Genomic DNA, 21,851 nt, shown 5'->3' on the forward strand with positions numbered 1-21,851 from the left:
ATCAAGTTGGCAGATAAAAGCAGTGAGCTGAAGGCTACTTTTCTCTTCCTCTCTTTTTTTTTTTTTCTATCTGTGGGGGCTAAGCATCACATGTTATAGATCATGATGAATAGCCTCTTAGATGCAGTGCAGAGGAAGGACAAGGAAAGGGGTACACTTTTAATAGGATCACTAGATGACACTCCCAAATTCAGCCTGAGCAACATACTGTGCTCTTCTCCACCAATAAGGGAGGTCTGGCAGCAGCACAACCCAGATCATTCTCCCTAATGTCCTGGAGGAACAGACAGTCATCGCGGGGCCACAATATACAGAGAAACTCATCCATCACAGCCCTGGCTCTGTCTGCACACATGCCCGTGGAGAATCCTGCCTGACTGAGAGGAAGAGAAGGTCACATTTTGTGCCGTAAGATCAAAAGATTGCGGATGATCCCTTGGTTGGCTGGCATCTAAAACAGTTAACCCGAGATTTCCGGGATACCGCTTCCTGCAAAAGGGTAATCACATTACTAAGTCGACAGATGGAGGGGTACTCATCTCTCAATCTGCACAGTTGTATCGTTCTAGTTAATCCATATGTGTTTGAGCTCTGTTTGAAGGATGGCCGTACGTGACTAATTTCTGAACCCAAGTTCAAGAGAGAACTAAAAAAAATGTATCTGAGAGAAGGAATTAATTAATCCCACTTTGAAGATGGCAAAGCTGCATTAAATTCAAATATAAAAGTAAAAGAAAATGCATATTTGCATAAGAATAAAAAAAGAACCTTGCAAGAGAATGAAAGACTAAAATGGAAGAGACATGTCTTTCCTTTTACACCAATTTGCTAAATTAACCACACAGGGGTCCAGCAATGAGGTTTGTTCACGTCTTCCTTTGACCAGCAGTGCACACTGAAACTTTTTTTATAACATGTAAAATCAGCAGAGCTGATGGTTTTCAGTTTCAGTTTTCTGCATCATTTTAGTGGCTGAGTAGTAGTGACATGGTGGCAGTTTCATTGCTCTGTACCTGGTGATATGATATAAAAGAAGTCTTTGAAATCATCCATCCAGACTTCGGCCAGGCGCCTGTTGTTCTTGTTGATGACTTGGCCCGTTCCTCCAGGGAAACTGTATGGGGTGGCCTTCCGGAAAACATGGCCCACATGTGAACATGTTACAATTTCCAAGGAGCCACCGCATTGCCAAATCTGCAAGCGGAGAGACAAGGCAGATTTATGTAGTATGTGACAGGAAAGCAGACAAATAGGCTGGATAAAAACTGATGAAACAGTCAGTGAATGCTTGTTCCCTTTGTTCTACCCCCTTGATGCTTAGGTGACCTACATAAATGATAACGTTTGTTACCAGTAAAAAGATTTGCTCTTAAATTTTAACAGCGAACCATCGTACCACACACACACTTACTGTAGATCTGTTTGTGACTAGATGCTGCAGCTCACAGGCATGCCTTATAACAGCACTTCATGTTTTCTGATTACTAACGACAAGCTGTGACAGGAAGACAAAAACACCTTCTATAAACTGCCCTTGTCATAGTTTCTGGTACAGTAGGTGTCCCCAGAACTAAATTTTCCATGATAGCAAATTCAGAGAGACTCATGAGTAGGGATGGGTACCGGTATCCGGTGCCATGATGGCACCGGTTCTGACATAAACGGTAGTAACCAGACCGAAAAGCAGCGCACATTTCGGTGCTTTATTTCGGTGCTTTTTTTCCTGAGCTGTGATACACTTTCTTCTTCCTTACATTTGTATTGGCGGTTGGCAAACAACTGAAAGGTGCATTACCGCCACCAACTTGTATGGAATGATACACTTTAGATTCTAGCCAATCATTTTAAGTTTCCGAGAATAGTAGGCGGGTCCAGGTACGTACGTTCTTTTAGAGCAGAGCTACAAATTAAAAATGTCCAAGGCGAAGCGGTCAAAAGTCTGGCTGTACTTCACAGCAAAAGATGCAAACTCAGCAGCTGCAACAAGTGCTTTAAGGTGATACTGTGATACTGTCAAAGGAGGTAACACCTCAAATCTGATGAAACACCTGGCGACGCATAGTGTTTTTTTTTAAAGCCGAGAAATGCGCCGTATTTGATAGCTTGCTGCGAGACCTCACACCGAGCACATCTACTGCTTGTGGGTTGCCTGTTATCGGACCCGGAATTAGCAACATCCCCCAAAAACCCGAAGAGGAGAGTCCTGGCCCCTAGCCCTGCCAGTGTAGCAGAAATGATGACGGATGATAATGGCAGCAGCAGCCGTTCTTCTCTGCGTGAGTAGCTTAATGTTGTTCGTGTGTAATTTACGTTGAGTAGGCTAACCACGTTATTACATTAATGCATGTAAGGTGAACAGCAAACACCATCATAGCTACATGCAGCTGTCTTCTTCTTTGATGGCAGATACTCCCTTCACCCTGGCCAAAAAGGCTAAAATGACCAAAGAAAAAGTGGAAAACAGTTAAACATGAGAGGTTTTTGGACAAAGTTTGTGTTTTTTTCCATTGTTTAAGCACTGCTTCCAGCCAAGAATGATACCATATATGCCCCATAGCTGCAGAAAAGGCTAACATTGTTATCTTTTTACAAAAAAACAGCTGAACATGAGAGGTTTTTGGACCACTTTTGTGTTTTCCATTCTTTAAGCACCGGTTTGAGCACCGTTTAAGCACCGGCACCGTTTCAAAAGTACCGGTTAGGCACCGGTATCGGATAAAACCTAAACGATACCCATCCCTACTCATGAGGTGAAGTACGAACCACACTATCACTAACTGGTAATAATAACATATACTTTTTACAATAAACTGTACAAACATAAAGCAAAGAGACTAAATATTTTTCCCTTATGTTGGTGCCAGGCACCAACTTGTAATATGAGCACACACATCTAAGGCTTTCATGTGATGTCAGTTCCACATCTGCAAGGTTTCATGAGTACATCCTGTACAGTTGTGACATTACAACAATGACAAAATCTGTCCACAGATGTCTGCCAAAGTGCTCAAACCCATCAATGCCCAATAGTACATTTGCCAGGATGATGCACAAAAAGAGACTCTTACAAAAAAAATCAGCAGCAGCAACCACATGGTTGCAGCAGGAAACAAAAAATGTTTGCAACAGTGTATTTTTTCATATATATTTAGAAAGATCATCCAATTTTATAATATGTGTAAATATCTACAAAAAGGGAACATCACAAGGCAGAAACATGTGCTGGTATACAGAGAAACCACTCACTCTAAAAGACATTTCCAGGTTTTCTCCTCCCCAGATATCCATCCCTGGATCGTAACTCCCAATTTCTTCAAAATACGTCTTGTCTATAGAGAATAATCCTCCTGCCATGGTGGGAGTCCTGCAAAAAACATAAATTAAGGCAACAACACAAAACCTCTTTGTAATATTTCATTTCCTCATACTGAATTCGTTAGCATCTTTTTGTAACTAAGGGGAACATTGAGGATATAATAACAGGCCAATTTGTTTGACAATTTGAAACAAAGCCTTAGAGGGGCAATTACTTTTATCTTTTAATTCATTCTACACTCAAGTCAGTCCTAAATAAAGGATATTGTTTGCTGCTTGGAGTGATTTGCATACAGATGAGTTTTGTGAAGCCAAAAAAGGCAGCTCTAAGCAGTTTCTATTTTCCCGTTTCAAAATACATGGATAGTTATACTACAAAGAGAAACATCACAACTCTGTGGATGCCATTTAGGCAGAAGCTGGCACCAGTGGGACACAGAGGGAAAGATTATCTATTTCTAGCTCTAGATAAAAATGGAGCTTTTTATAAAATAATATTTTGTAGAGAAATTTAACTTTCAGCGTTTCCTCTGTAGCCTGCTGTACAGAAAAAAAGCTGCATTTAATTAAGCTTACAAAATATTTCCAACTTTTTCAGCGTTTAATCTGATCTCGCCTCTCTTATTTCAAGACGATATGCAAGTGCAAAGTCACACACAGATGTACCTGACGGGGAGCGTTCTATCCCCTTTGCGTCGATCCATCTCCCGCTGGGGAACAGGATACCATCGAAAATTCAGCTTCCAGTTGAATCCACCATAAGTCATATCAGAGCCTGCCATGTATTCAAATGTCTCGTCGCTGATTACATCTATGATAGGGCACACCACTGCAGTCCTGAAACACACAAAGTGCCATAATGGTTACATGTATGATGAAACTGGCTTGACTGAAATGAAGCATGTGGTTCATTATCATATTCAACGTGCCTCAACATCCCACCATCATAAAATCGACCGCATACTGTGAAGAAATCAGGTTCTGGGTTGTAACTGCAAATTCTATGCACACCATGCCAGCAACTAGCTATTATTCACATTATTAAATGTTCTGAAGAAAATGATCATTAATCATAATGCGCTGCAATCAGCTGAACATTCACGTTTTGATTAATCAATTAACTGGTTAGTCTTTAAAAAGTTACAAGAAAATATGAAAATTAAATCATCAAATGTGTTGTTCTCCTTGTCCACTCAGCTGCTGTAATATAAACAACATTTCTGTAAAAACAGATGAATCCCTGTTTCAACTTATGAAATACGAAGTCAAAACAGAAGTCATTTAAACCCTAAACACAAAATAAAGACAATATATTGAATATTAGCTGGAATATATAGTAGCTTAATATGTTGAATTTATATCCAACAACATTTTTAAGGTGGAGCTGGGGGAATGAGGATTGTGTAACAGTTTGAAGGGCAGAATGACACTGTGTTTTAAAGGACAGGGATCTGAGAGGCTGATTGGCTTTGGAGAAGGAGTCAAGAAGATTACGGGATCAGAGGGGATGACGACAAAATTAAGAATGAGTGGAATTTAAAATAGTGGGAAAGCGGAAGTGACCAAAGAAAAGATCAACAGTGACAACAAAAACACCTAGAAAAGCAGGCAGATGGAATAACACAATAATTTCATTTCTGAAATTATGGAAGCAATATTCAGAGAATCCAGGGAGATCTCGGTACACAAGGGACACGGAGAAAACCAATATTGAATCTTGAATATTTTGAATTTGCCCTCAGGCAACACTGCAGTAGAAAAAAAACCCCAGCTACAATTCTGTAATGGAAATCACTTCACGGGCTCTGAAAATCATTGCAACTGAACGCAATTTTATCGCAGCTAAAAATTTACCATGTGTGTGTTTTATGTGAGGACGTAACACAAAGAAAAACACAAGTTCCAGAGCCCGAGCTCATTTAAGATTGATTGAGAGGAAGTAGGAAGGTGGTGTGATGGAAATCACAGATCCTGCATCCTGTGGGATAAAGAGGAAAAGGACCACCCAACTTATTACCAGCACAGAGTTAAAAGTCTAAAATCTTATGGGATAAATTTTTAAAAAGATATATTCTATGTTTTATATGCTGCCATCCAGACAATGTCTATGTTTATTTGATCAAGACAATTTTCTTGCATGCATTACAACAGCACAGTAAGACTGTAGCTACCCCACAATAAGAGGTTTTATTTAAACATTTTACATATTAGACATTAAACAAAATCGAACACAAGACCACCGAAATTCTTGGGCAGCTGACAAACAACGATAAACATTCTCAGTTCTGTGTGTTGGAAGACAATGTAAATACAGTTTCTTGGAATCACTGCATTGTTTTTATTGAAGGGCGGTGCAGATGTGTAGGAAGTAGGGTTGCACAGGTATTATTTTGTAAGATAAATGCATGTACTTCCTCTCAGGATAGTCACAGACAAAATTATTTCTTTATCAAAAAGAACAGGTCTGGAAATTTAATCTTTGAACATACAGTATAATTTTTGCACCATCTCAACAGTCTGCACTCAGACTTAAAGACATCAATACATGTGCAGCAGCATTCAGTAAAAGTGTAATGGCTCCATAATACAATATTCGGAGTCATATGATACCAATTTCCTCCTGAGGGTAAATTAATGTGTCTGACCTCAGATAAGGTAAGAATCACAAGAGGATCATCATCATTCATTACTGTCACACAGAAACAGTGGATGGCATAATGGTGTCTACAGAGCATGGGTAAATGCCTTATGTAGTATCTTAATATTTTGATAAACAGCATAAATTAAATGAATTCTTCATCACTTTAAATCAAAGCTATTTGTTTAACGGTTTTACAGACGCAGCAAACTCAAACCTTTGCCCACTTAATACCGATACTGCATAAGTCATATAGTGTTGACATGATGACGGTGTTACTGTAATTGTCTTGGTCCCAGGATTCTTATTTGTTGGTGGTTTTGTTTATTATTACAGTTTCTTTTTTGATGCTGTGATTATTTCGCTTTAATGACTTTCTTATATAAACTTTACTGAAATTTCCCAGTATTTGCCTTAGTGTAAAACTGCTGTGTGTAGGTGTGTGTCTAATCTCTGCATTTATTAGCTATTTCCCTTTTTTCCCCAGTAATGATTCATCTCCGGTGTTTTGGATTTAGTCTTACTTCCCACCTGACTCGCTCTCTTTGATTATCTTCACCTGTGTCTCGTTACAGGGCTGTGTCCACTTTCCCTTAATTATAAATACTGTCATATAAATGTTGTTGTCTTCCCCTCTGTCCCTGTCTGTGATCATCACCCGGGTGGTTTTGTCTTCATGCTCTTGCGGCTTAGGTTTTGTTTCTCTTCGTGTTTTGCTCTGTGGACTTCTGCCATCAGCCTAATTAAACGGCTTACCTTTCGTTAAACCCTGCTGCCTCCTGTGTCTGTTTTTTGGGTTCTCAACCTTACACTCTACACAGTTTGCATAACCTGCAGATTGACAGAAGCTATCTTTTCCTCTGAGGTTGCAGCATAATTATTATCTCATATCAGCAGTGCCAGGCAGCGTATTAATAACTGAAAGTTTGCTTTCCCATCAGTATTCAGATAGTTTTGGCTCAAGTACCCAGTGATGCAACTAAGGCGAAATATGATAACAACTGCAGTAATAAAGCCTTTTTAGGGCTCAATAGTAACACTAAACTGTCAAAACAATAGGAGGTTTTGCAGCAGTGTGGTGCACTGCTGCAAAAACGTCAAACATATGTGTGATTTCCTATCAGTGCCTTCAAAAAAAACAGCATTAAATTCAAAATACTTAGTGATGTCAATTTTAGCTCCTACCTGTCCTCTTTGATGCGAACCAGCAGGGGCTCTAGCCAGCCATCAGTACACTCGCAGTGAGCATCAAGAAAGGTGATGACCTGACCGGTGGTGGCAGCTGCCCCCCTCAACCTGGCTCTGATTAGACCTGAACGCTGCTCCATCCTCAGGATCCTCACCGGCACCTCCAGAGTACGCACATAGTTCTCCAGTTTCTTCTTTAGGAAATCTGAAAGAAATTATGCAAAAGAAAATTCATAACAAGTTAAATATGGACAATATGATGATGAGATTTCAATCAGGTCATCAAATTATCAATTCGAGCTAGTCAGCTTATGTCCAGCTGAGAACTTATGGATTCCAAAAGAAAATAATAAAATTTGGAAACAAGGTTTTTAGCTACTACCTATTAGGATTATATGTCATTTTATGGGTTACAGAACTGCAAATTAAAAAAAATAAGGTAAAGATAGTAAGACCATAATTACTTGAGCACATTAATATTGTTTCTTGACTCATCAGAGGTGGATGTGCCACCTAAAATAATAGCACAACCAATAAAGGAAGACATTCTTTACTTACAGATGTCTTTCAATATTTCACGATTCCTTAAACTGTGATATAGCAGAATCAAAACCTGGAAACCCGACCATTATTTCTATAATGCTCAAAAATGTACTTATCAATGTGTTTTTACTTGAGTCTTCAACATCACACTCCTCATTAGTTTTTTCCAGGGTTTAGTGAGGAGTTCTCAGAGTAAAAAACCCCCACAATTATGTAAATTTGAACCACAAACGTTCCATTTGGCTTTTTTATTAATCTAAAATATCTTAAATGGTTATTTGAAGATTACAAGAACAAATGGGACTCACAGCCTTACATCGAAGGTTAATTGGTGTATTTATTAATCAGGTTCTAAAAATAAATACTAACACCATAAAGTCCTTATGTTGTAATTAAAAAAAAAAAAAAAAAAAAAAGCTAGATTAGTTTTAATTTATCTTACTACACAGCCAGAAACTTGGGTCCCTTTTATCATAATCATCCTACAGTACTCCATCACATACATCCTGTATGTATACTTTGTTAACGTACACAGATTACAAACCTCGCTCGCTGGCATCATCAACTAGGATAATTTCCACTAGCAAGTGTTTAGGAGAGCGGTTGATGACACTGTGAACAGTTCGCAGCAGCGTGCTCCATGCCTCGTTGTGAAACACGATGACAATGCTGGTGTTGGGCAGGTCATCTGAGTACACTTTGGTCTTACAGCTGACAGAGTAACACAGGGGGGGAAAAGGCAAATCAGTGACATAAGACTTTACACGGAAAGTTCCCTTAGATATGCAGAGTCAACAAACTAAGTGAAAAGTCACACTTATAGTTTTAGAGTGGTACTTTAGAGTTTCAGAGCTTTAGTAAACCCTATTAATTTAAATCCATTTCACAAATATTTTAACTATACTGGATGTTTTTCATACTGATAATTATTAATATGTAATCACCATTTTACAGTATATTAATCTTAGATTTTTACACTGACAATTGTTGGAGATTGCAGATTATTGTGTAACAATATGTATTACTGTATAACAAATTTTAAAAATATTATTTCATTTTTTGAAAGAAAAACAATTATACTTTTAGTCTCAAATAAATAATTTAGTCCTGTAAAATTACAAGCAAGTTTCTAAAAGGTTAATATATGGTAAAACTGTAATGTTACGATAGCTGATGATCTGATTATCATTTGTTATAATCTTTGATATTCTGTTTATTAAAAGGATTCATACTTTGACAATTTATCCCAAAACTAAAATGGTCATTTACAATGACAAACATAATTTCTCAATATGTTTGAACCACTGCACAGAGCATCTAATCTGTTGCTGTACTTCTACTGAGTTAGTTTCAGAATGCAGCCCATTATTTTGTATCAGAGAACATAAAGTTCCCAAGCGTTATCCAGTTTTGCCATCAGTGCAAAAACACTGTCACAATAGGTTTACTGAAAGATATTGAGAAAGAAAGTAGAAAAAGTTAAACCAGTGTTGACAGCTATGTCAGCATGTCCTTGGATTAATGTGACGTCTGTCAAAGCCAAAGGGTGTGAATGTGGGACGGTGCTGCAGTCAGTGCTGTTGAATAAAGAATTAGCTACATTACAGAAGAGGATGTGGACAGTGAAGGCAGCATGTATGGCCAGAGGAGGTGGTGATGTGGGGGGGGGGGGGGGGGGGTTTACCGGAGCAGGGTGCATTGCTAGTTCTGTCCTGTCTATTCAATGTGACAGCACTGACTGACATAACTAGGCCAGGAGGCTGCCTTGAAGACATAATGCTGGTGAAATTTTGCACAGCTCAGCTGTGCGCTGTAATAAAGACGCTGTATTATTTATATGGACCCATATTGGGCAGAAATACAGAGTTCACATCATCTGAATGTTCAACTTTTTCTCTCTAATATAGAGCTTCTTTTGCACTGTATAAATTTTTATGTATTGTATTTTATACAGTTTTTCCACATCCCAGACAATCTGGAGTGGTCTGCTTCTTGAAACAGGCAAAAACAGGAGCTAAAACAAAAAGAATGTAGGAGTTTAGAAAGATAATTTTGTGGCTTATTTCTCATTTGACAGGTAAAGACTCTGATAACCACTTAATGAAAAGTGTCATCCAACTCATCTGGAATAGTTAAACATGAATCACTTGGATATTGTCTCCGCACTGGGCAAATGTCTGTGCATATCAGCAGCCTTAAATGAATGTGCCCATGTTTCATACAAGATGCATTTTGAATTTTCATTAGGTGTTCAAGACGCTCTTGAATGACAGTAAACAAACCCTACTCCCATTCAAATGTCAAACCTAATGCAAAACGCGAGGGACCTAATAGATTGATCCTGCATGGAAATGATAGTCATTATTAAAGATATCTTTCACAGTGGGTACAGTTGTTATTACTAATAACATGTAATGGACCCAACTGTTTAAATTCTATTTAAATTATCAGAAGACTTTTCTTAGTTTAGCATTTTTTCATTAGTTTCTGCAGTCCTTATGAGACTATATAAGCATCTTTCAATCAATTTGATAGCATAATTTCTTGATTTCACTTTCAGATATCATTAAGCTCTCTCTGCAGTCTCCTTCGCACTCAAATAGTCTCCGTACAACTTCGTTCAGCTCTTGCTCAAAACTGTAAGTGTGTCACATACTTGGCTCTGGTTTTTGTGTAGCGGCTTATCACTATAAAAATTCCTCCAAGAATAAAATGCCAGATATGGTGTCGACCATGGAAGTCACCTCTGTATTCTTATCAGGCTTTGAGTAGGGTGAGTCAGTCTTGTTCTATTATTCTCTGTTGCTTTCTCAGTAACTCTAAGTTAATTATATGTTAGTAAAAATCTGACAAAAAAAACAAAACAAAAAAACAACATCTCTTAGCAATGACGGTAAAAACAATATGTGCCATGAAATGTGATGGATATCAAAGATCTGCTGTTAGTGAGGACACACGAGCCTACGCACCCATCCAGCCTCACATCTGGCAGACTCCTGTTGAGTGCAATCATATCACTGGCCATCAAATTGAACTGGTTAATCTTAAAGAGCTCCTTCATTTTCTCCTGGTCATCCTTAGGGATGTTTACCGCTTTGCCCATCTCACCTGGACCCTCGTGGCTCCGTGATATCACTGCTGTAACGTAACAAGGACACCACAGAAAAATATTTGATAAGAAAACATTTTTTTCTCACCAATGAGGCAAAAAATTAACATCAAACTGCATCATAAAACAAATCCTACTGCATAAAAAAAATGGACTCTGTGGAACAAGGAGAGTGCAGAAAAGCGTGCGTGTTCTATTTCTGTCCACTTTGTAAATTTTCTAAACTCATATAGCACCCAGAGCATGAAAACCTAATTTTCCAGATCAATGTGCATGTGCGTTTGATAACAGAAATAAATGTACTGGCAGCTGGTGTTCACACATGAACAGTACATCATGTTCACATTTATTACATTATTATAATACTGTATATACAAAAAAAAATGTGAAAGCCTCTAAAAGCCTGTGCTATTAAAAGCAAGGAAAAATGTGTTTCTTCAAACATCAGTGCATGCTCAGCAGAGAAAAACCTTTAACACAGTGACAGTGCATCCACTCCGCTTAAGCTCTCTCCTGGTGGTTCTGGCTTAGGCTGACAGGGTATTAAGCACTGTACACTTTGCCAGCTATATTTAATTTAAAAATTTAATCTATTAGGATGTTTTGAATTCAGAGATTTAGGCCGATGTATTAATAGGTGAAAAGAAGAAGCATGACAGCAAAACAATTGCTACAGTTTTGGTTATGAAAGGCCTGGAAAATATCAGAATTGCTACTGCACAGCGCAAGCTTCTTTCACCGAAGGTAAATAACCACCCATTGATTTATGGCTCTGCTCTCTCTCACTCTCTTTCTCTCTAATAATCTCTTAGAACAGAGGCTGTGATTTCCATGAAAGGGGAACACATAGTTCACATTAGCTGCATGGCCTCCTGCTAAGAGGATTTCCTAAGACCCCTTTGTGGAGACGGACTGGGATCGGTCGGATTGTAACCTCAACTGATCCTGGGTTTTCTTTATAATGCCGCTGACACTCTTCATTTGGACACCAGCTGACATCTGATGGACACAGCTCTCGAGCTGCATGACTGAGCATCAAAACATTCTCAGCCTGCTCCAGCCATACTCCAATCCATCATTCTTTGTGTGTGGATAAACGTCTTGCAGAAAGAGAAAGAGCACCAAGCAAACCATCGATAGTAGTTTGGGTTTCTAAAGAAATTGTAGTGAAATTGCCAGCTGCAAAGCTGAGACTGTGCAATATTGCTTGATAGATGGATGGTGGCCAAACAGCAGTGCAATGACTAAAAGCTGGAAGCTGTACAGTACAGGTTCGTGTTATCTGAAAGCTAATTTGTACTGCCTAATTTATAGCTGCTGACAAAATATTAGATATGCTAATGTGAAAATAGGGTTAAAAGGGCAAATGAAAGGCAGAGAAAGGTGCTAAAATGAGTTAAATGTGTAATTATGTGTAAATTCTCAAGACCCAACTTAAACTATACAGGTAAGAGTTGTCATGTTTTGATTGTTAGCTAAGAACCATGTGCACTAAACACATGCGTACATCTTGGTTGTGAGCTTTGTGCTAGGTATTGCAATTTTTTTTCCAAAGCCTTCAATGGTCATAAAGCTTGTCCTAGTGGAAAATGCAAGCTGGAAGGGACATCTTTTATTAGTCTTCCCCTACTCTGTAGGCACCAATTAGCTTCACTTCACATCATCGGTCACTTTCTTAAAGGAGCCCATAACATTTGAAGGGCCTGATAATTTATCAGTCTCTGAATTATCATAAACTGACACTCCCTAATGACACTTCTTGACCTGGTTTCCAAGTCCTTATCAGTTGATTAGGGCCCAACTTTCTAATGACGTTCTGAGCCCGAGTCAGTGTACGCATGGATAAGTGTTGAAACAGTCTGAACCCAGGATTTTAACAAAAGAGAGAACCTAGAGGCCTAAAGAAACACTTCAACAGACCAGTGCAATTAGCAATCTAATTAAATTGCTTGGTTTTCTAGAATATTTCCAATCTTCTGTAATGCTGTGGTAGCTAAATCAGAAAGAAAGGTTCTGGAAGAGAGAAAGATGTAAAAGTGGAATATCAGAACAGTAGCCAACATGCTATTTAGGCAATGCCAAGTAAGAGAAGAAGCCACAGCTGAGACTAACACACACATGAGCGTGCAGATTTTGTGCAGTCATCATCACATGGCTCCTAAGGTTCCCCTGTTGTTTTCATTCTCGTTTACGTAGAAAAAGATCTGTGTAGTGTCTCCTCCTTAGGCTCAATCCATTCTTTTTCATCCAGACATTACCTCCTCTTCTTCCCTCGCCTGCTCTGCTCTGCTTCCTGCCTGGCACAGCTGCCATTTCATTAAAGATCAGAGAAGCTCCTCTTGAACACATAACCACAGAAGACCATGAACACACATCACACAGAGTACTACTACACGTCTCTGATATGTACTTTAACTGTAACTCTCTCTGGTGTTGCATGACAGGTAAGGGGCTTTGTTCACAGAAAGATTCCAGCCAATTAGAATTAATGTACCATCTGTGAAATGTAAGTACACAGAACTGGCTTAATTATTCTTGGCATAGATGTAACAAACATTCCAGGAAGATTTTGGTCTATATTGATATGACAACATCACACAGTTGTTGCACATCCAAGAAGAGAATTTTCAGTTCCACCACATCCCATCATTGCTCTATAGTATTGAGATCTGGTGACAATGAAGACAATTCACAGCTTGAGATGATCTGAGCTTTGTAACAAGGTGCATTGTCCTGCTAGAAAATGCCATCTGAAGATGAGCACATAAAGGAATAGATATGATCAGCAACAATGCAGAATGGAGATCAATCAAGTGAGACCATGCGAATTATAGGAAAACAGGAAACTGAGGCTGACTTGACAAGAGTGGCACCCGGTGTGGTCTTCTGCTTCATGGTTTGACATGTAATAACGCACCCTGATTCTACCAGCCTAAACCAGTGTGGCCATTTTCCTCTGACATCAACAAGGTATTTTCACAAAGACAAATGCAGCTCATTGGAGATTTTCTCTTTTTTGGATCATTTTCTGTAAAGCCAAGTTTATGAAATCTCCCCACCTGCCACCAACAACACCACCAAATTCAAAGTCACATAGTTCACCTTTTTGCTCCCATTCTGATGATCCACTTCAGTGGGTCATCTTGACCATGTCTAAATGCACTGAGTTGCTACCACTTGATTGGTGTGATTGATTACACATTTTGTTTATCAAGCTGTTGCACTGGTGTACCAAAGCAGCCATACTCCTGATAACCTAAAACTGCCATGTAGATATTTTTTAGAAAGGAGAAATTTGTTATGGAGACATATACAAAACTTATTTTTATATCAAACTGCAAGAGATATGAATTTTCTGTCTGAAGTTAAGCATTTTTAAATCATATTCTATAGGGAATACTTAATCAGCCTCAAGCAGTCATTCGTGGAACCCCAAGGGCTTCCTTATTCAGCCTCAGAAGTTGTTTTGTCTACTTAACATACTAACACGTGTTTTATTGTGTTTGAGGCAGGTTTGCAGTACTGAGAAAGCAAATTTTTCATGCAAGACTTGTTTTTACTAATGTGAATCCAAGCAAAGAACTGTTTTAAACCCAAAATAAAGCAGTGAATTTGTGCTAGACTAAAAATTATATTTTCATTTGACAGCTGAAAAAACAAAATAAAACAGGGGTACACTTAACAAGATAAAACAGGAAACACCTGCAGAGACATTGCAAAATCCAGTGTTTGACAGCAATCCTAAGATATTGTTCATATACACGGAAAATCCTGCGATTTTAAATGCAAAATAACATCCAATGTAACTGCTGACTTTTGTATGGTAATGAGACAGAGTAACTTGGAGCTCAGCATCATTCTAACCTTAAAAGCAGATTACTAAGCTTCTTAGAAACCTGCTTACTTGAGGACATGTGAGCAAATTAACTCTCCTAGAGGAAGTCTGTTAAAGTGATTTGAGCAGCACAGCTTTATACAGAAAAGCACAGTTTTACAACAACAAAAAAAACTCAATTTCATCAGTTTTGTTTCATAGTCCATTTAGCAAAAAAGACACTACATCAGAAATGTCTAATTCCTATAAATGTATTAATATTTTTGTAGTTATAAAACCAGAATTCTTACCTTTTCTTACATTACCATCAACTATTAACTGTTTCATACGTTTTGTGTTTTTCTGCTCTTTCAGGCAAAGCTTTCCCCTCAGTGAACACTGTTTTAATAGGATTTGTCACAGATGATGAATATTTTACACTCAAGTGAAATTTTAGAAGGTATTATTGTCTCCAGCTTACATTCTCATGCATGTTTGATACAAAATAACAGGGAAATTCTGCAACATCAACTTACCTCGAAGCGCAGGGAGCAGCGAGCGGTCCTTCCTATCATCACATTTGTTACACTCGCTGAAGTACAACAGCAAGAACACATCTACCAGCACCCACACTAAAGAGGTGGTCAACACCACCTTGCAGTAGACAAACCGTCGCATCACCTCTCTAGGATGACAGCCAGGCAAGTTGATAGCGAGCACTTAGGAGCGCTCAGGCTGCCAGTGAAACATCTGAAGTCCAATGACAGGGTGAAGTAACGGGGACGAAACCAAGCAGGTTTGACCGTGGGGCATCATCCTTCAGGAGATGGGAGAAAAAAAAGTGGACAATACTAAATTTAATGTGAAATGACATCATAATAGTTTAAGTATTCCTGCTATGAATCCAACTGATATCAATCCTTACTATAAAATGACATAAAATGCAAAGGAGGAACTACATTAAAGTAGATCAATATTAACCTCTTTTAACCTTTCTCAGGCTTCACTTTATCAGTTCCATTGCTCTGTTAGCATCCTCTGTCAGAGGTTTCCAGTAGCTACTTAAGAGACCTGCAAAAACATGAGTAGTATGAGTATGACCTGCTAAACTTAAGTCAAATTTCTATGATCTTTCTAGGGTATTGATGGATCAGCTATAATCTAGTCATGACACTGCTTCTTCACTGTTTTAGGAGGACCATTATAAAGCTCAAATATTTCCTTTTGTAATTTATTTTGTAATTGATCTACTTTTTGCTTTGAGTTATTGCCCTAGAAATGTTTAAAAATATCCAGGGGGTCTTATACAAGCTGCAATTTCTTTTTTTTTTTTACTAGTAGTGGTTCAGTTTGTGGCAAAACAACAATGAAGTTCATGCATAAGTTTAAGAAGTAAGCTCTCTATTTACTCATCTGTGTGTTTGACCTGCTAGTCCATTCTTAAAACACTCGAGTCTGTCTTCATCACTTTAGCCCATTCATTTTCCCACCTTCTACAAGCTAGTGACCCACTTTTTCATGTCCTTCTGATCTCAGTGCTCGTCTATCATTCTGCCTTTCAGAGTCTCATTCATGCGACCTGCCTCCTCCCTGCCTCCACCTAACTAAAACATCTTCATTTAACTTTTCATTACTTCTTCTCCACTGTCAACAGCACCAGCATCTGGGTTCCAGGGGATCCTGTCCCACCATTGCTGGTGCTATATTCTGCTATATGGGGTCGCAGTAAAAGAAAACAAAAAACAGCTCTTTAAGTTCAATGGTTTTCATGTCAGGACATAATAAACATATGGTAAGATCTGCCAAAATCAGCTGTTAGTTCCTGTGGAGCAGTAAGGATGCACTTGCATGTGACACAGTGCAACAGCTGAGAGGACCACCAGGCTACACCCCATGAAAAATGATCTTGCTTGACAGTAGCCTGTTTTGTATTCAACTGTATATCGCACTTAATTTTTCATTTTTTCTAAGCATGACCTCCCTGTACTGATTTTTGCAAATCATATTTTCTTCCGGTGAAGTATAACTGACAGCATATACAGACAAAAATATACTCTTCTTCAATGCAACAAATTCCTTTGTTGGATTATTTTTCTTGTTCAGCTACATGAGTGTGACTTCAGTGTCTGATCAAGTTTTTTGATAGGAATATTTTCGTAGTGGTCCCCTACGCTTTATTTTGGTAAACTTTGGGTCTTCGCTTACAGTGAAGAGCTTTCATGCTAACAGCATGTAAGTGTGTGGCTGTGAGTGAACACTCCACGTTTTTTTATCACTATTTTTTCCCCACTGTCCACATGTTATGCAGGAAACCCATGAGCTACATCTCAGACTCAGTTAAATGTTTAAGTTTAAGACAATGTGTTTAGAAAAAGACTGAACAAGAATGGCTTATGTGGAATGGCTTTTTCTCTCAAAAAAACAAAAACATGTTAGCACAGCCTAGCTTTGCAAAATCTGGAACAATTTCCTTTGGACAGACGAGACCAAAGTGGAGATGGTTGCACATAACCACGTTTGGTGAAAACTAAACAGAGCAAATCAGCACAAACATGTCATGCCAGCTGTCAAGTACGGTGATAAATTGGTGATGATTTGGGTTTGTTTTGCAGTCAGAGGATCTGGGCACCTTGCAGTCATCGAGTCAACCACAAACTCCTCTGTATGCCAAAATATTCTAGAGTCAAATGTGAGGCCATCTGTCCGACAGCTCAAGCTCAGCCAAAATTTGGTCATGCAACGGGAAAATCATCACAAGCACAGCAGCAAATCTACAGAATGACTGAAAAAGAAAACAGGCTGTACCTTAAGAAAACTGTGCATGAACAAATATCTGCAAATTGAAGCAACATTGGAAAAAAACAGTGGGGCAGAAATCCTCCACAGTGATGTGAGAAAGTGAACAAATAATACAGAGTTATTGTTGCTAAAAGTTGTTCTATAAGCCACTAAATCATGTGGGTATGTAGCTTTTCACACACCGATTTGCACTTCAGTTCATTTTCTGTTAAAGAAATAATAACACAGCCTACTGCAATTTGTCATGTTTTATAGGTCATCTGAGGTCGTATTTACTTAACTTTATGACCTGGTAACATGGTAACATTTACATGCTATGAAAATGAGTGTAAACCCTTAGGGCATACTTTCCTTTTACCATGACTCTAGGTTCAGCTGAGTCTAATTCACTTTAATTCATATAGCGCCAAATCACAACAACAGTTGCAGGAAGAAGCTTAATATTGTCAGGGGAAAGACCCTATAATAATAGAGAGAAAACAGAGAAAACCCAACAATCAGACAGCCCCCTGTGAGCAAGCACTTTTGCGACAGTGGAAAGGAAAAACTCCCTTTTAACAGGAAGAAACCTCTGGCAGAACCAGGCTTAGGGAAGGGCGACCTGTTGGGGGTGAGGAGAGGAAGACAGGGCAAAGACATGTGGTGGAAGAGAGCCTAGATTAATAATAACTAATGATTAAATGCAGAAACGTGTATAAACACTGAGTAAAAACGGTGAGTAAAATAATAGCCAAATAGTTTATTACTCAAACTCTGTGATTCTATAAATCACAGTCAATTCTCAAGCAATCTTTGCCTTCTCTGCAGGTGTTTAACTTTACTGCAAACATTTTCTAATTATAACTAATAATGATGAGCAACATATGAGACAAATAGCACTACACATAGTATATTTTCTTCATACACGGTTCTCATTTTCTATTTCTCTTCTTTGTTGCTTTTACAAGAATAATAAATAAATAAAAATTAAAAACTGAGGAATGAAGGTCAAATCCAGCCTCCCACATTGGACTGACCACAGTCTCTTCGCATTCTTCCATTTGAGAGAATGAGTGAATGCTCATTTCCCTTGTACAGTCTTCACCCACTTCATCAGTAGTGCTGCTAAGACCATCTGGGATGCTTAAATACCAGAGGCAATTTGCAGAGGTTAAATATCTCATTGGCATGGAAAGTGCGCCTCACAATATTTCTGATGAAAGACAACATAATTTTCTGTCTAAAAGGATCCTTGACTGAAATTATAGGTTTTTGTTAACTGAAAGACTTACGAAAGTACAATCTGGATGATATTACAGTCATGAATAACGCTTTCATTCAAATACACAAACCAAGCACAGAAATGGTCAGGAGTTTTTTTGAACATCTGTAACAAAATACACCACAGTGCTTTTACATTACTCTGGGTAGTAAAACAGATCAAAAAGATTGGATGGTCTACCGATTGTTTCCAGCCTAGGATGATGTGGTACATCCCATGTATTAAAGCCACATGAGCCTCTTGATATTCTCAAAATGTAAAATACATTAAACATAGTTTCCATAAATAACTATGCATTTAATTGCCAATGCATTTAGATATAACTTACCTGAGTAGTTACTTTCATAACTAGCGGAAAAACGCCTGCAGAGTAGTAAGGACAGATTTTCTTATCTTTCACATGCAGCATGGTAATGACTTTGCACTACACACACACACACACACGCATCTCTCAGTCCAACTCTGTGCCCCCTGTCTAAATGTCCATCACAGAGGCTGACACGGCTGCCTTAGGCTAACTCTTATCTCATTCAAAAACAAGGCAGCCTCTACCCAGCTGCATCAAGACTGACATCACGGTGCAGTGGATGATTTCAGTCATTCAGACAGAAACTGCACACCACTCAATAAAGTAGATGGATGCAGTCTACACTTAATGACTGTAATGAACAAAATTGTGTCAGTAAAAGCGAAACACAAGTCTGCATCTAGCATATCACCTCCACTCACACTGTAGACAGATCAGTGATGATTCTGCCTTTATGATGTCTGTTTGCATCTCTAACCATCTGCTTTGCTGCATGTGTGTTACAAACATATTTGGGTGACTATGACTGCACCAGCCACACCACCAGGAGTTTGCTGGTCTGAAGAAGTCTGACTCAATTAGTCCCACCATCTGGAGAGATGAATATTTCCTGTCTGCTGTGCACAGCTCTAAAAATACATGTCTACATTCTCGACGTGAAGCGATTTTTTTTTTTTCTTTCAATCTTTTCAATAGGAGTGTAAACCACTGGCCATTATTAACTGCTTCTCAAGTGACACTTAATTGTGTTGTTAGCAACACTCTTTGTTGTGAAATGTCTGGTGCAGTGCTACAAGTTAAATTATGTATTCCTCGCCCATTCAACAGGAGTGCTTCTACTGTATGCAAATAAAAAGCTGTATACTTAAGCTGCCAAACTGCGTTTCACAGTAATATAATTGGACACGGCTCACTTCAGCATCTGACAATGGAACTGTGACAGTAACAGGAGACTAAAAATTTAATAAATTAAAAAAACATAACATTTTTCATGAATCTTTTTCTCCTCCACATTTACAGTACAAACCCTGCTGACCATCAAAGCACTCACTGAGGTTTGGGTGCCTTCTTAGGAGTAAGAGAGACCAGGCCAGCTAACAACTGACTTTGATATTTTCCCATCACGCACCTGCATCTAAAAGGTCACAAGCATCATGTAAAGCTGCAGTACTTTCTTAAGTGTTAAATGAAAACTGTATTTGTTATGTATGGTAAAAAAAAAAAAAAAAAAAAAAAAAAACCTGGCATACAAACAATTAATAATTGGGTTAAACATATTGGTACAAACTGGAAGTCACACTGTCAGTGGCACTGAAAAATAACAATACATACACTGATCTTAGATTGCCCACTATTCATATGCAAGAGATTGTGGCAGCAGAAAATCATAGGCTTACTGGAAGAAAAGACTCCATCTATATAGCTCACTGTGGTGGTCTTAAAAGTGTTGATTACCCTCAATCTGTCAATCTTTCATTCATGTTCAGGTACATTAGGCCTTGGCTTCAAAGACTGGTTTAATAATTGTTAGATGTCACATGAACAAGACGGCAAATACTGTAAGAGCAGCCAACCAAAACCACTCATTTTATGGTAATATAGATTAAATCTAAACTATAACCAAGCTCTCGACCACATTAAGATCACCGTTTAATGGTGTGATGTGTAACCATAGGAGCCAAATTTTAGTCTTGCTATGCAAGGTGTGCACGCAACAGAAAATGGGGACACTCTTTGCTTACCTAAATTATGGATGGAGTGAACCATTGACCTGTTCCTGACTCGCTCCCGGGCAACGTGTTGAACGTGGACGACATACCCAAATCTACTGCTAATTACTGGTTTAAAACAACGGGGCCAAATTTACCGCGCGAGCGCATAACATCTCGTAAAAAGACACCTAAGTTGCAGTCCATCTCAGCGCAGAGTAGTCCAAAATCCAGTCCGTCCAGTAAACCTTCTCATGGTACCCGTGTGGACTCCATAATGTGATAAGTCTCCGGCTGAGCCGCACTAAACCGGTGGATATGAAGAGTCTCCATTATTTTTCCCCTTTTTGCGTTTAAATGGATATGCGGTCACTGCAACAGACGCCTCTCTCTGCGCACCTGTTTTCCGAGTGAATATTGTAACGGTAAGAGGACAGGCTGAGATAATAGTCGGCACAATCTAACCTCAGCTCCGACCGACCTGCATATATACCGAGTCTCCTCTCTGATTGGCTCACAGCGACGTCGCTCACGAAATCCCTTTGAAGTAGGGCTTCACGGGCGTCTGGTAAATGTAGGCGCGTGCATGCCACCAAATATAGTGTTTGTTTTTTTTAATCATATATATATATATATATATACATTTATCGAAATACGCTTAATTTGATTTTAGCTACTTGAATTTTTATTTTGTTTTAAATTCGTTTTCACGGAATCTTCTCAGACATATATTAGGAGGTCAACTTGATAACAGTTATTTTCCATATATACTTTTCATTTGGCATAGGTTACCTGCAGCACGAAATACAGCTAATCTAAAAATAAAAGCAATCAAAAGAAACGCCTAAATGCCTATGCTCTTTGTGAAATGATCTTTTATTGACATTCTCGGTTTTAACTTTGTCCTAATATTCTGAACTAAGCCTGATTCCTCGTGTGGTTTTGTAGTTTCGCCTTTATAAAGCTTATAAGCAACTATTAGAGCGTTTTCCTGTTTATGTTTCCAGCAGGGACAAGGAGAAAGCTGGTTAAAATGCACTCTAAGGCAGATTACACCCGGTCAGGGTCTAAAGGTCAATTCACTGAAAATTTCCAAACGACACAGACACTTGTGTACATCACAGGTATTTTGAAGCAGACCTTTGGTGGATCGTGTTGAACAATGCTG

At 38.7% G+C, this 21,851-nt stretch overlaps 1 protein-coding gene across 7 annotated transcripts in view; it reads right to left on the reverse strand.

Annotated features, from left to right (window-relative positions):
* Positions 1–21,157, reverse strand: part of galnt13 (polypeptide N-acetylgalactosaminyltransferase 13) — a 38,237-nt gene extending 17,080 nt beyond the window's left edge. For 2 of the 7 annotated variants that reach the window (XM_085135032.1, XM_085135036.1), the window contains exons 1-8: positions 20,717–21,155; positions 15,144–15,424; positions 10,654–10,822; positions 8,229–8,395; positions 7,139–7,346; positions 3,982–4,152; positions 3,247–3,364; positions 1,014–1,194 (exon numbers count right to left, since the gene is read on the reverse strand). In XM_085135032.1, coding sequence (XP_084991158.1) covers positions 1,014–1,194; positions 3,247–3,364; positions 3,982–4,152; positions 7,139–7,346; positions 8,229–8,395; positions 10,654–10,822; positions 15,144–15,285 — 1,156 coding nt within the window. In that variant the 5' untranslated portion in view covers positions 15,286–15,424; positions 20,717–21,155. Of the gene's footprint in view, positions 1–1,013; positions 1,195–3,246; positions 3,365–3,981; positions 4,153–7,138; positions 7,347–8,228; positions 8,396–10,653; positions 10,823–15,143; positions 15,425–15,588; positions 15,679–20,716 lie in introns of all 7 variants that reach the window. The other 5 variants (XM_085135034.1, XM_085135037.1, XM_085135035.1 and 2 more) reach the window with 5 other exon arrangements.
* Positions 21,158–21,851: the final 694 nt, after the last annotated feature.

This window comes from Neolamprologus multifasciatus, chromosome 16 (assembly GCF_963576455.1).
Source record: "Neolamprologus multifasciatus chromosome 16, fNeoMul1.2, whole genome shotgun sequence".
Classification (NCBI taxonomy): domain Eukaryota; kingdom Metazoa; phylum Chordata; class Actinopteri; order Cichliformes; family Cichlidae; genus Neolamprologus; species Neolamprologus multifasciatus.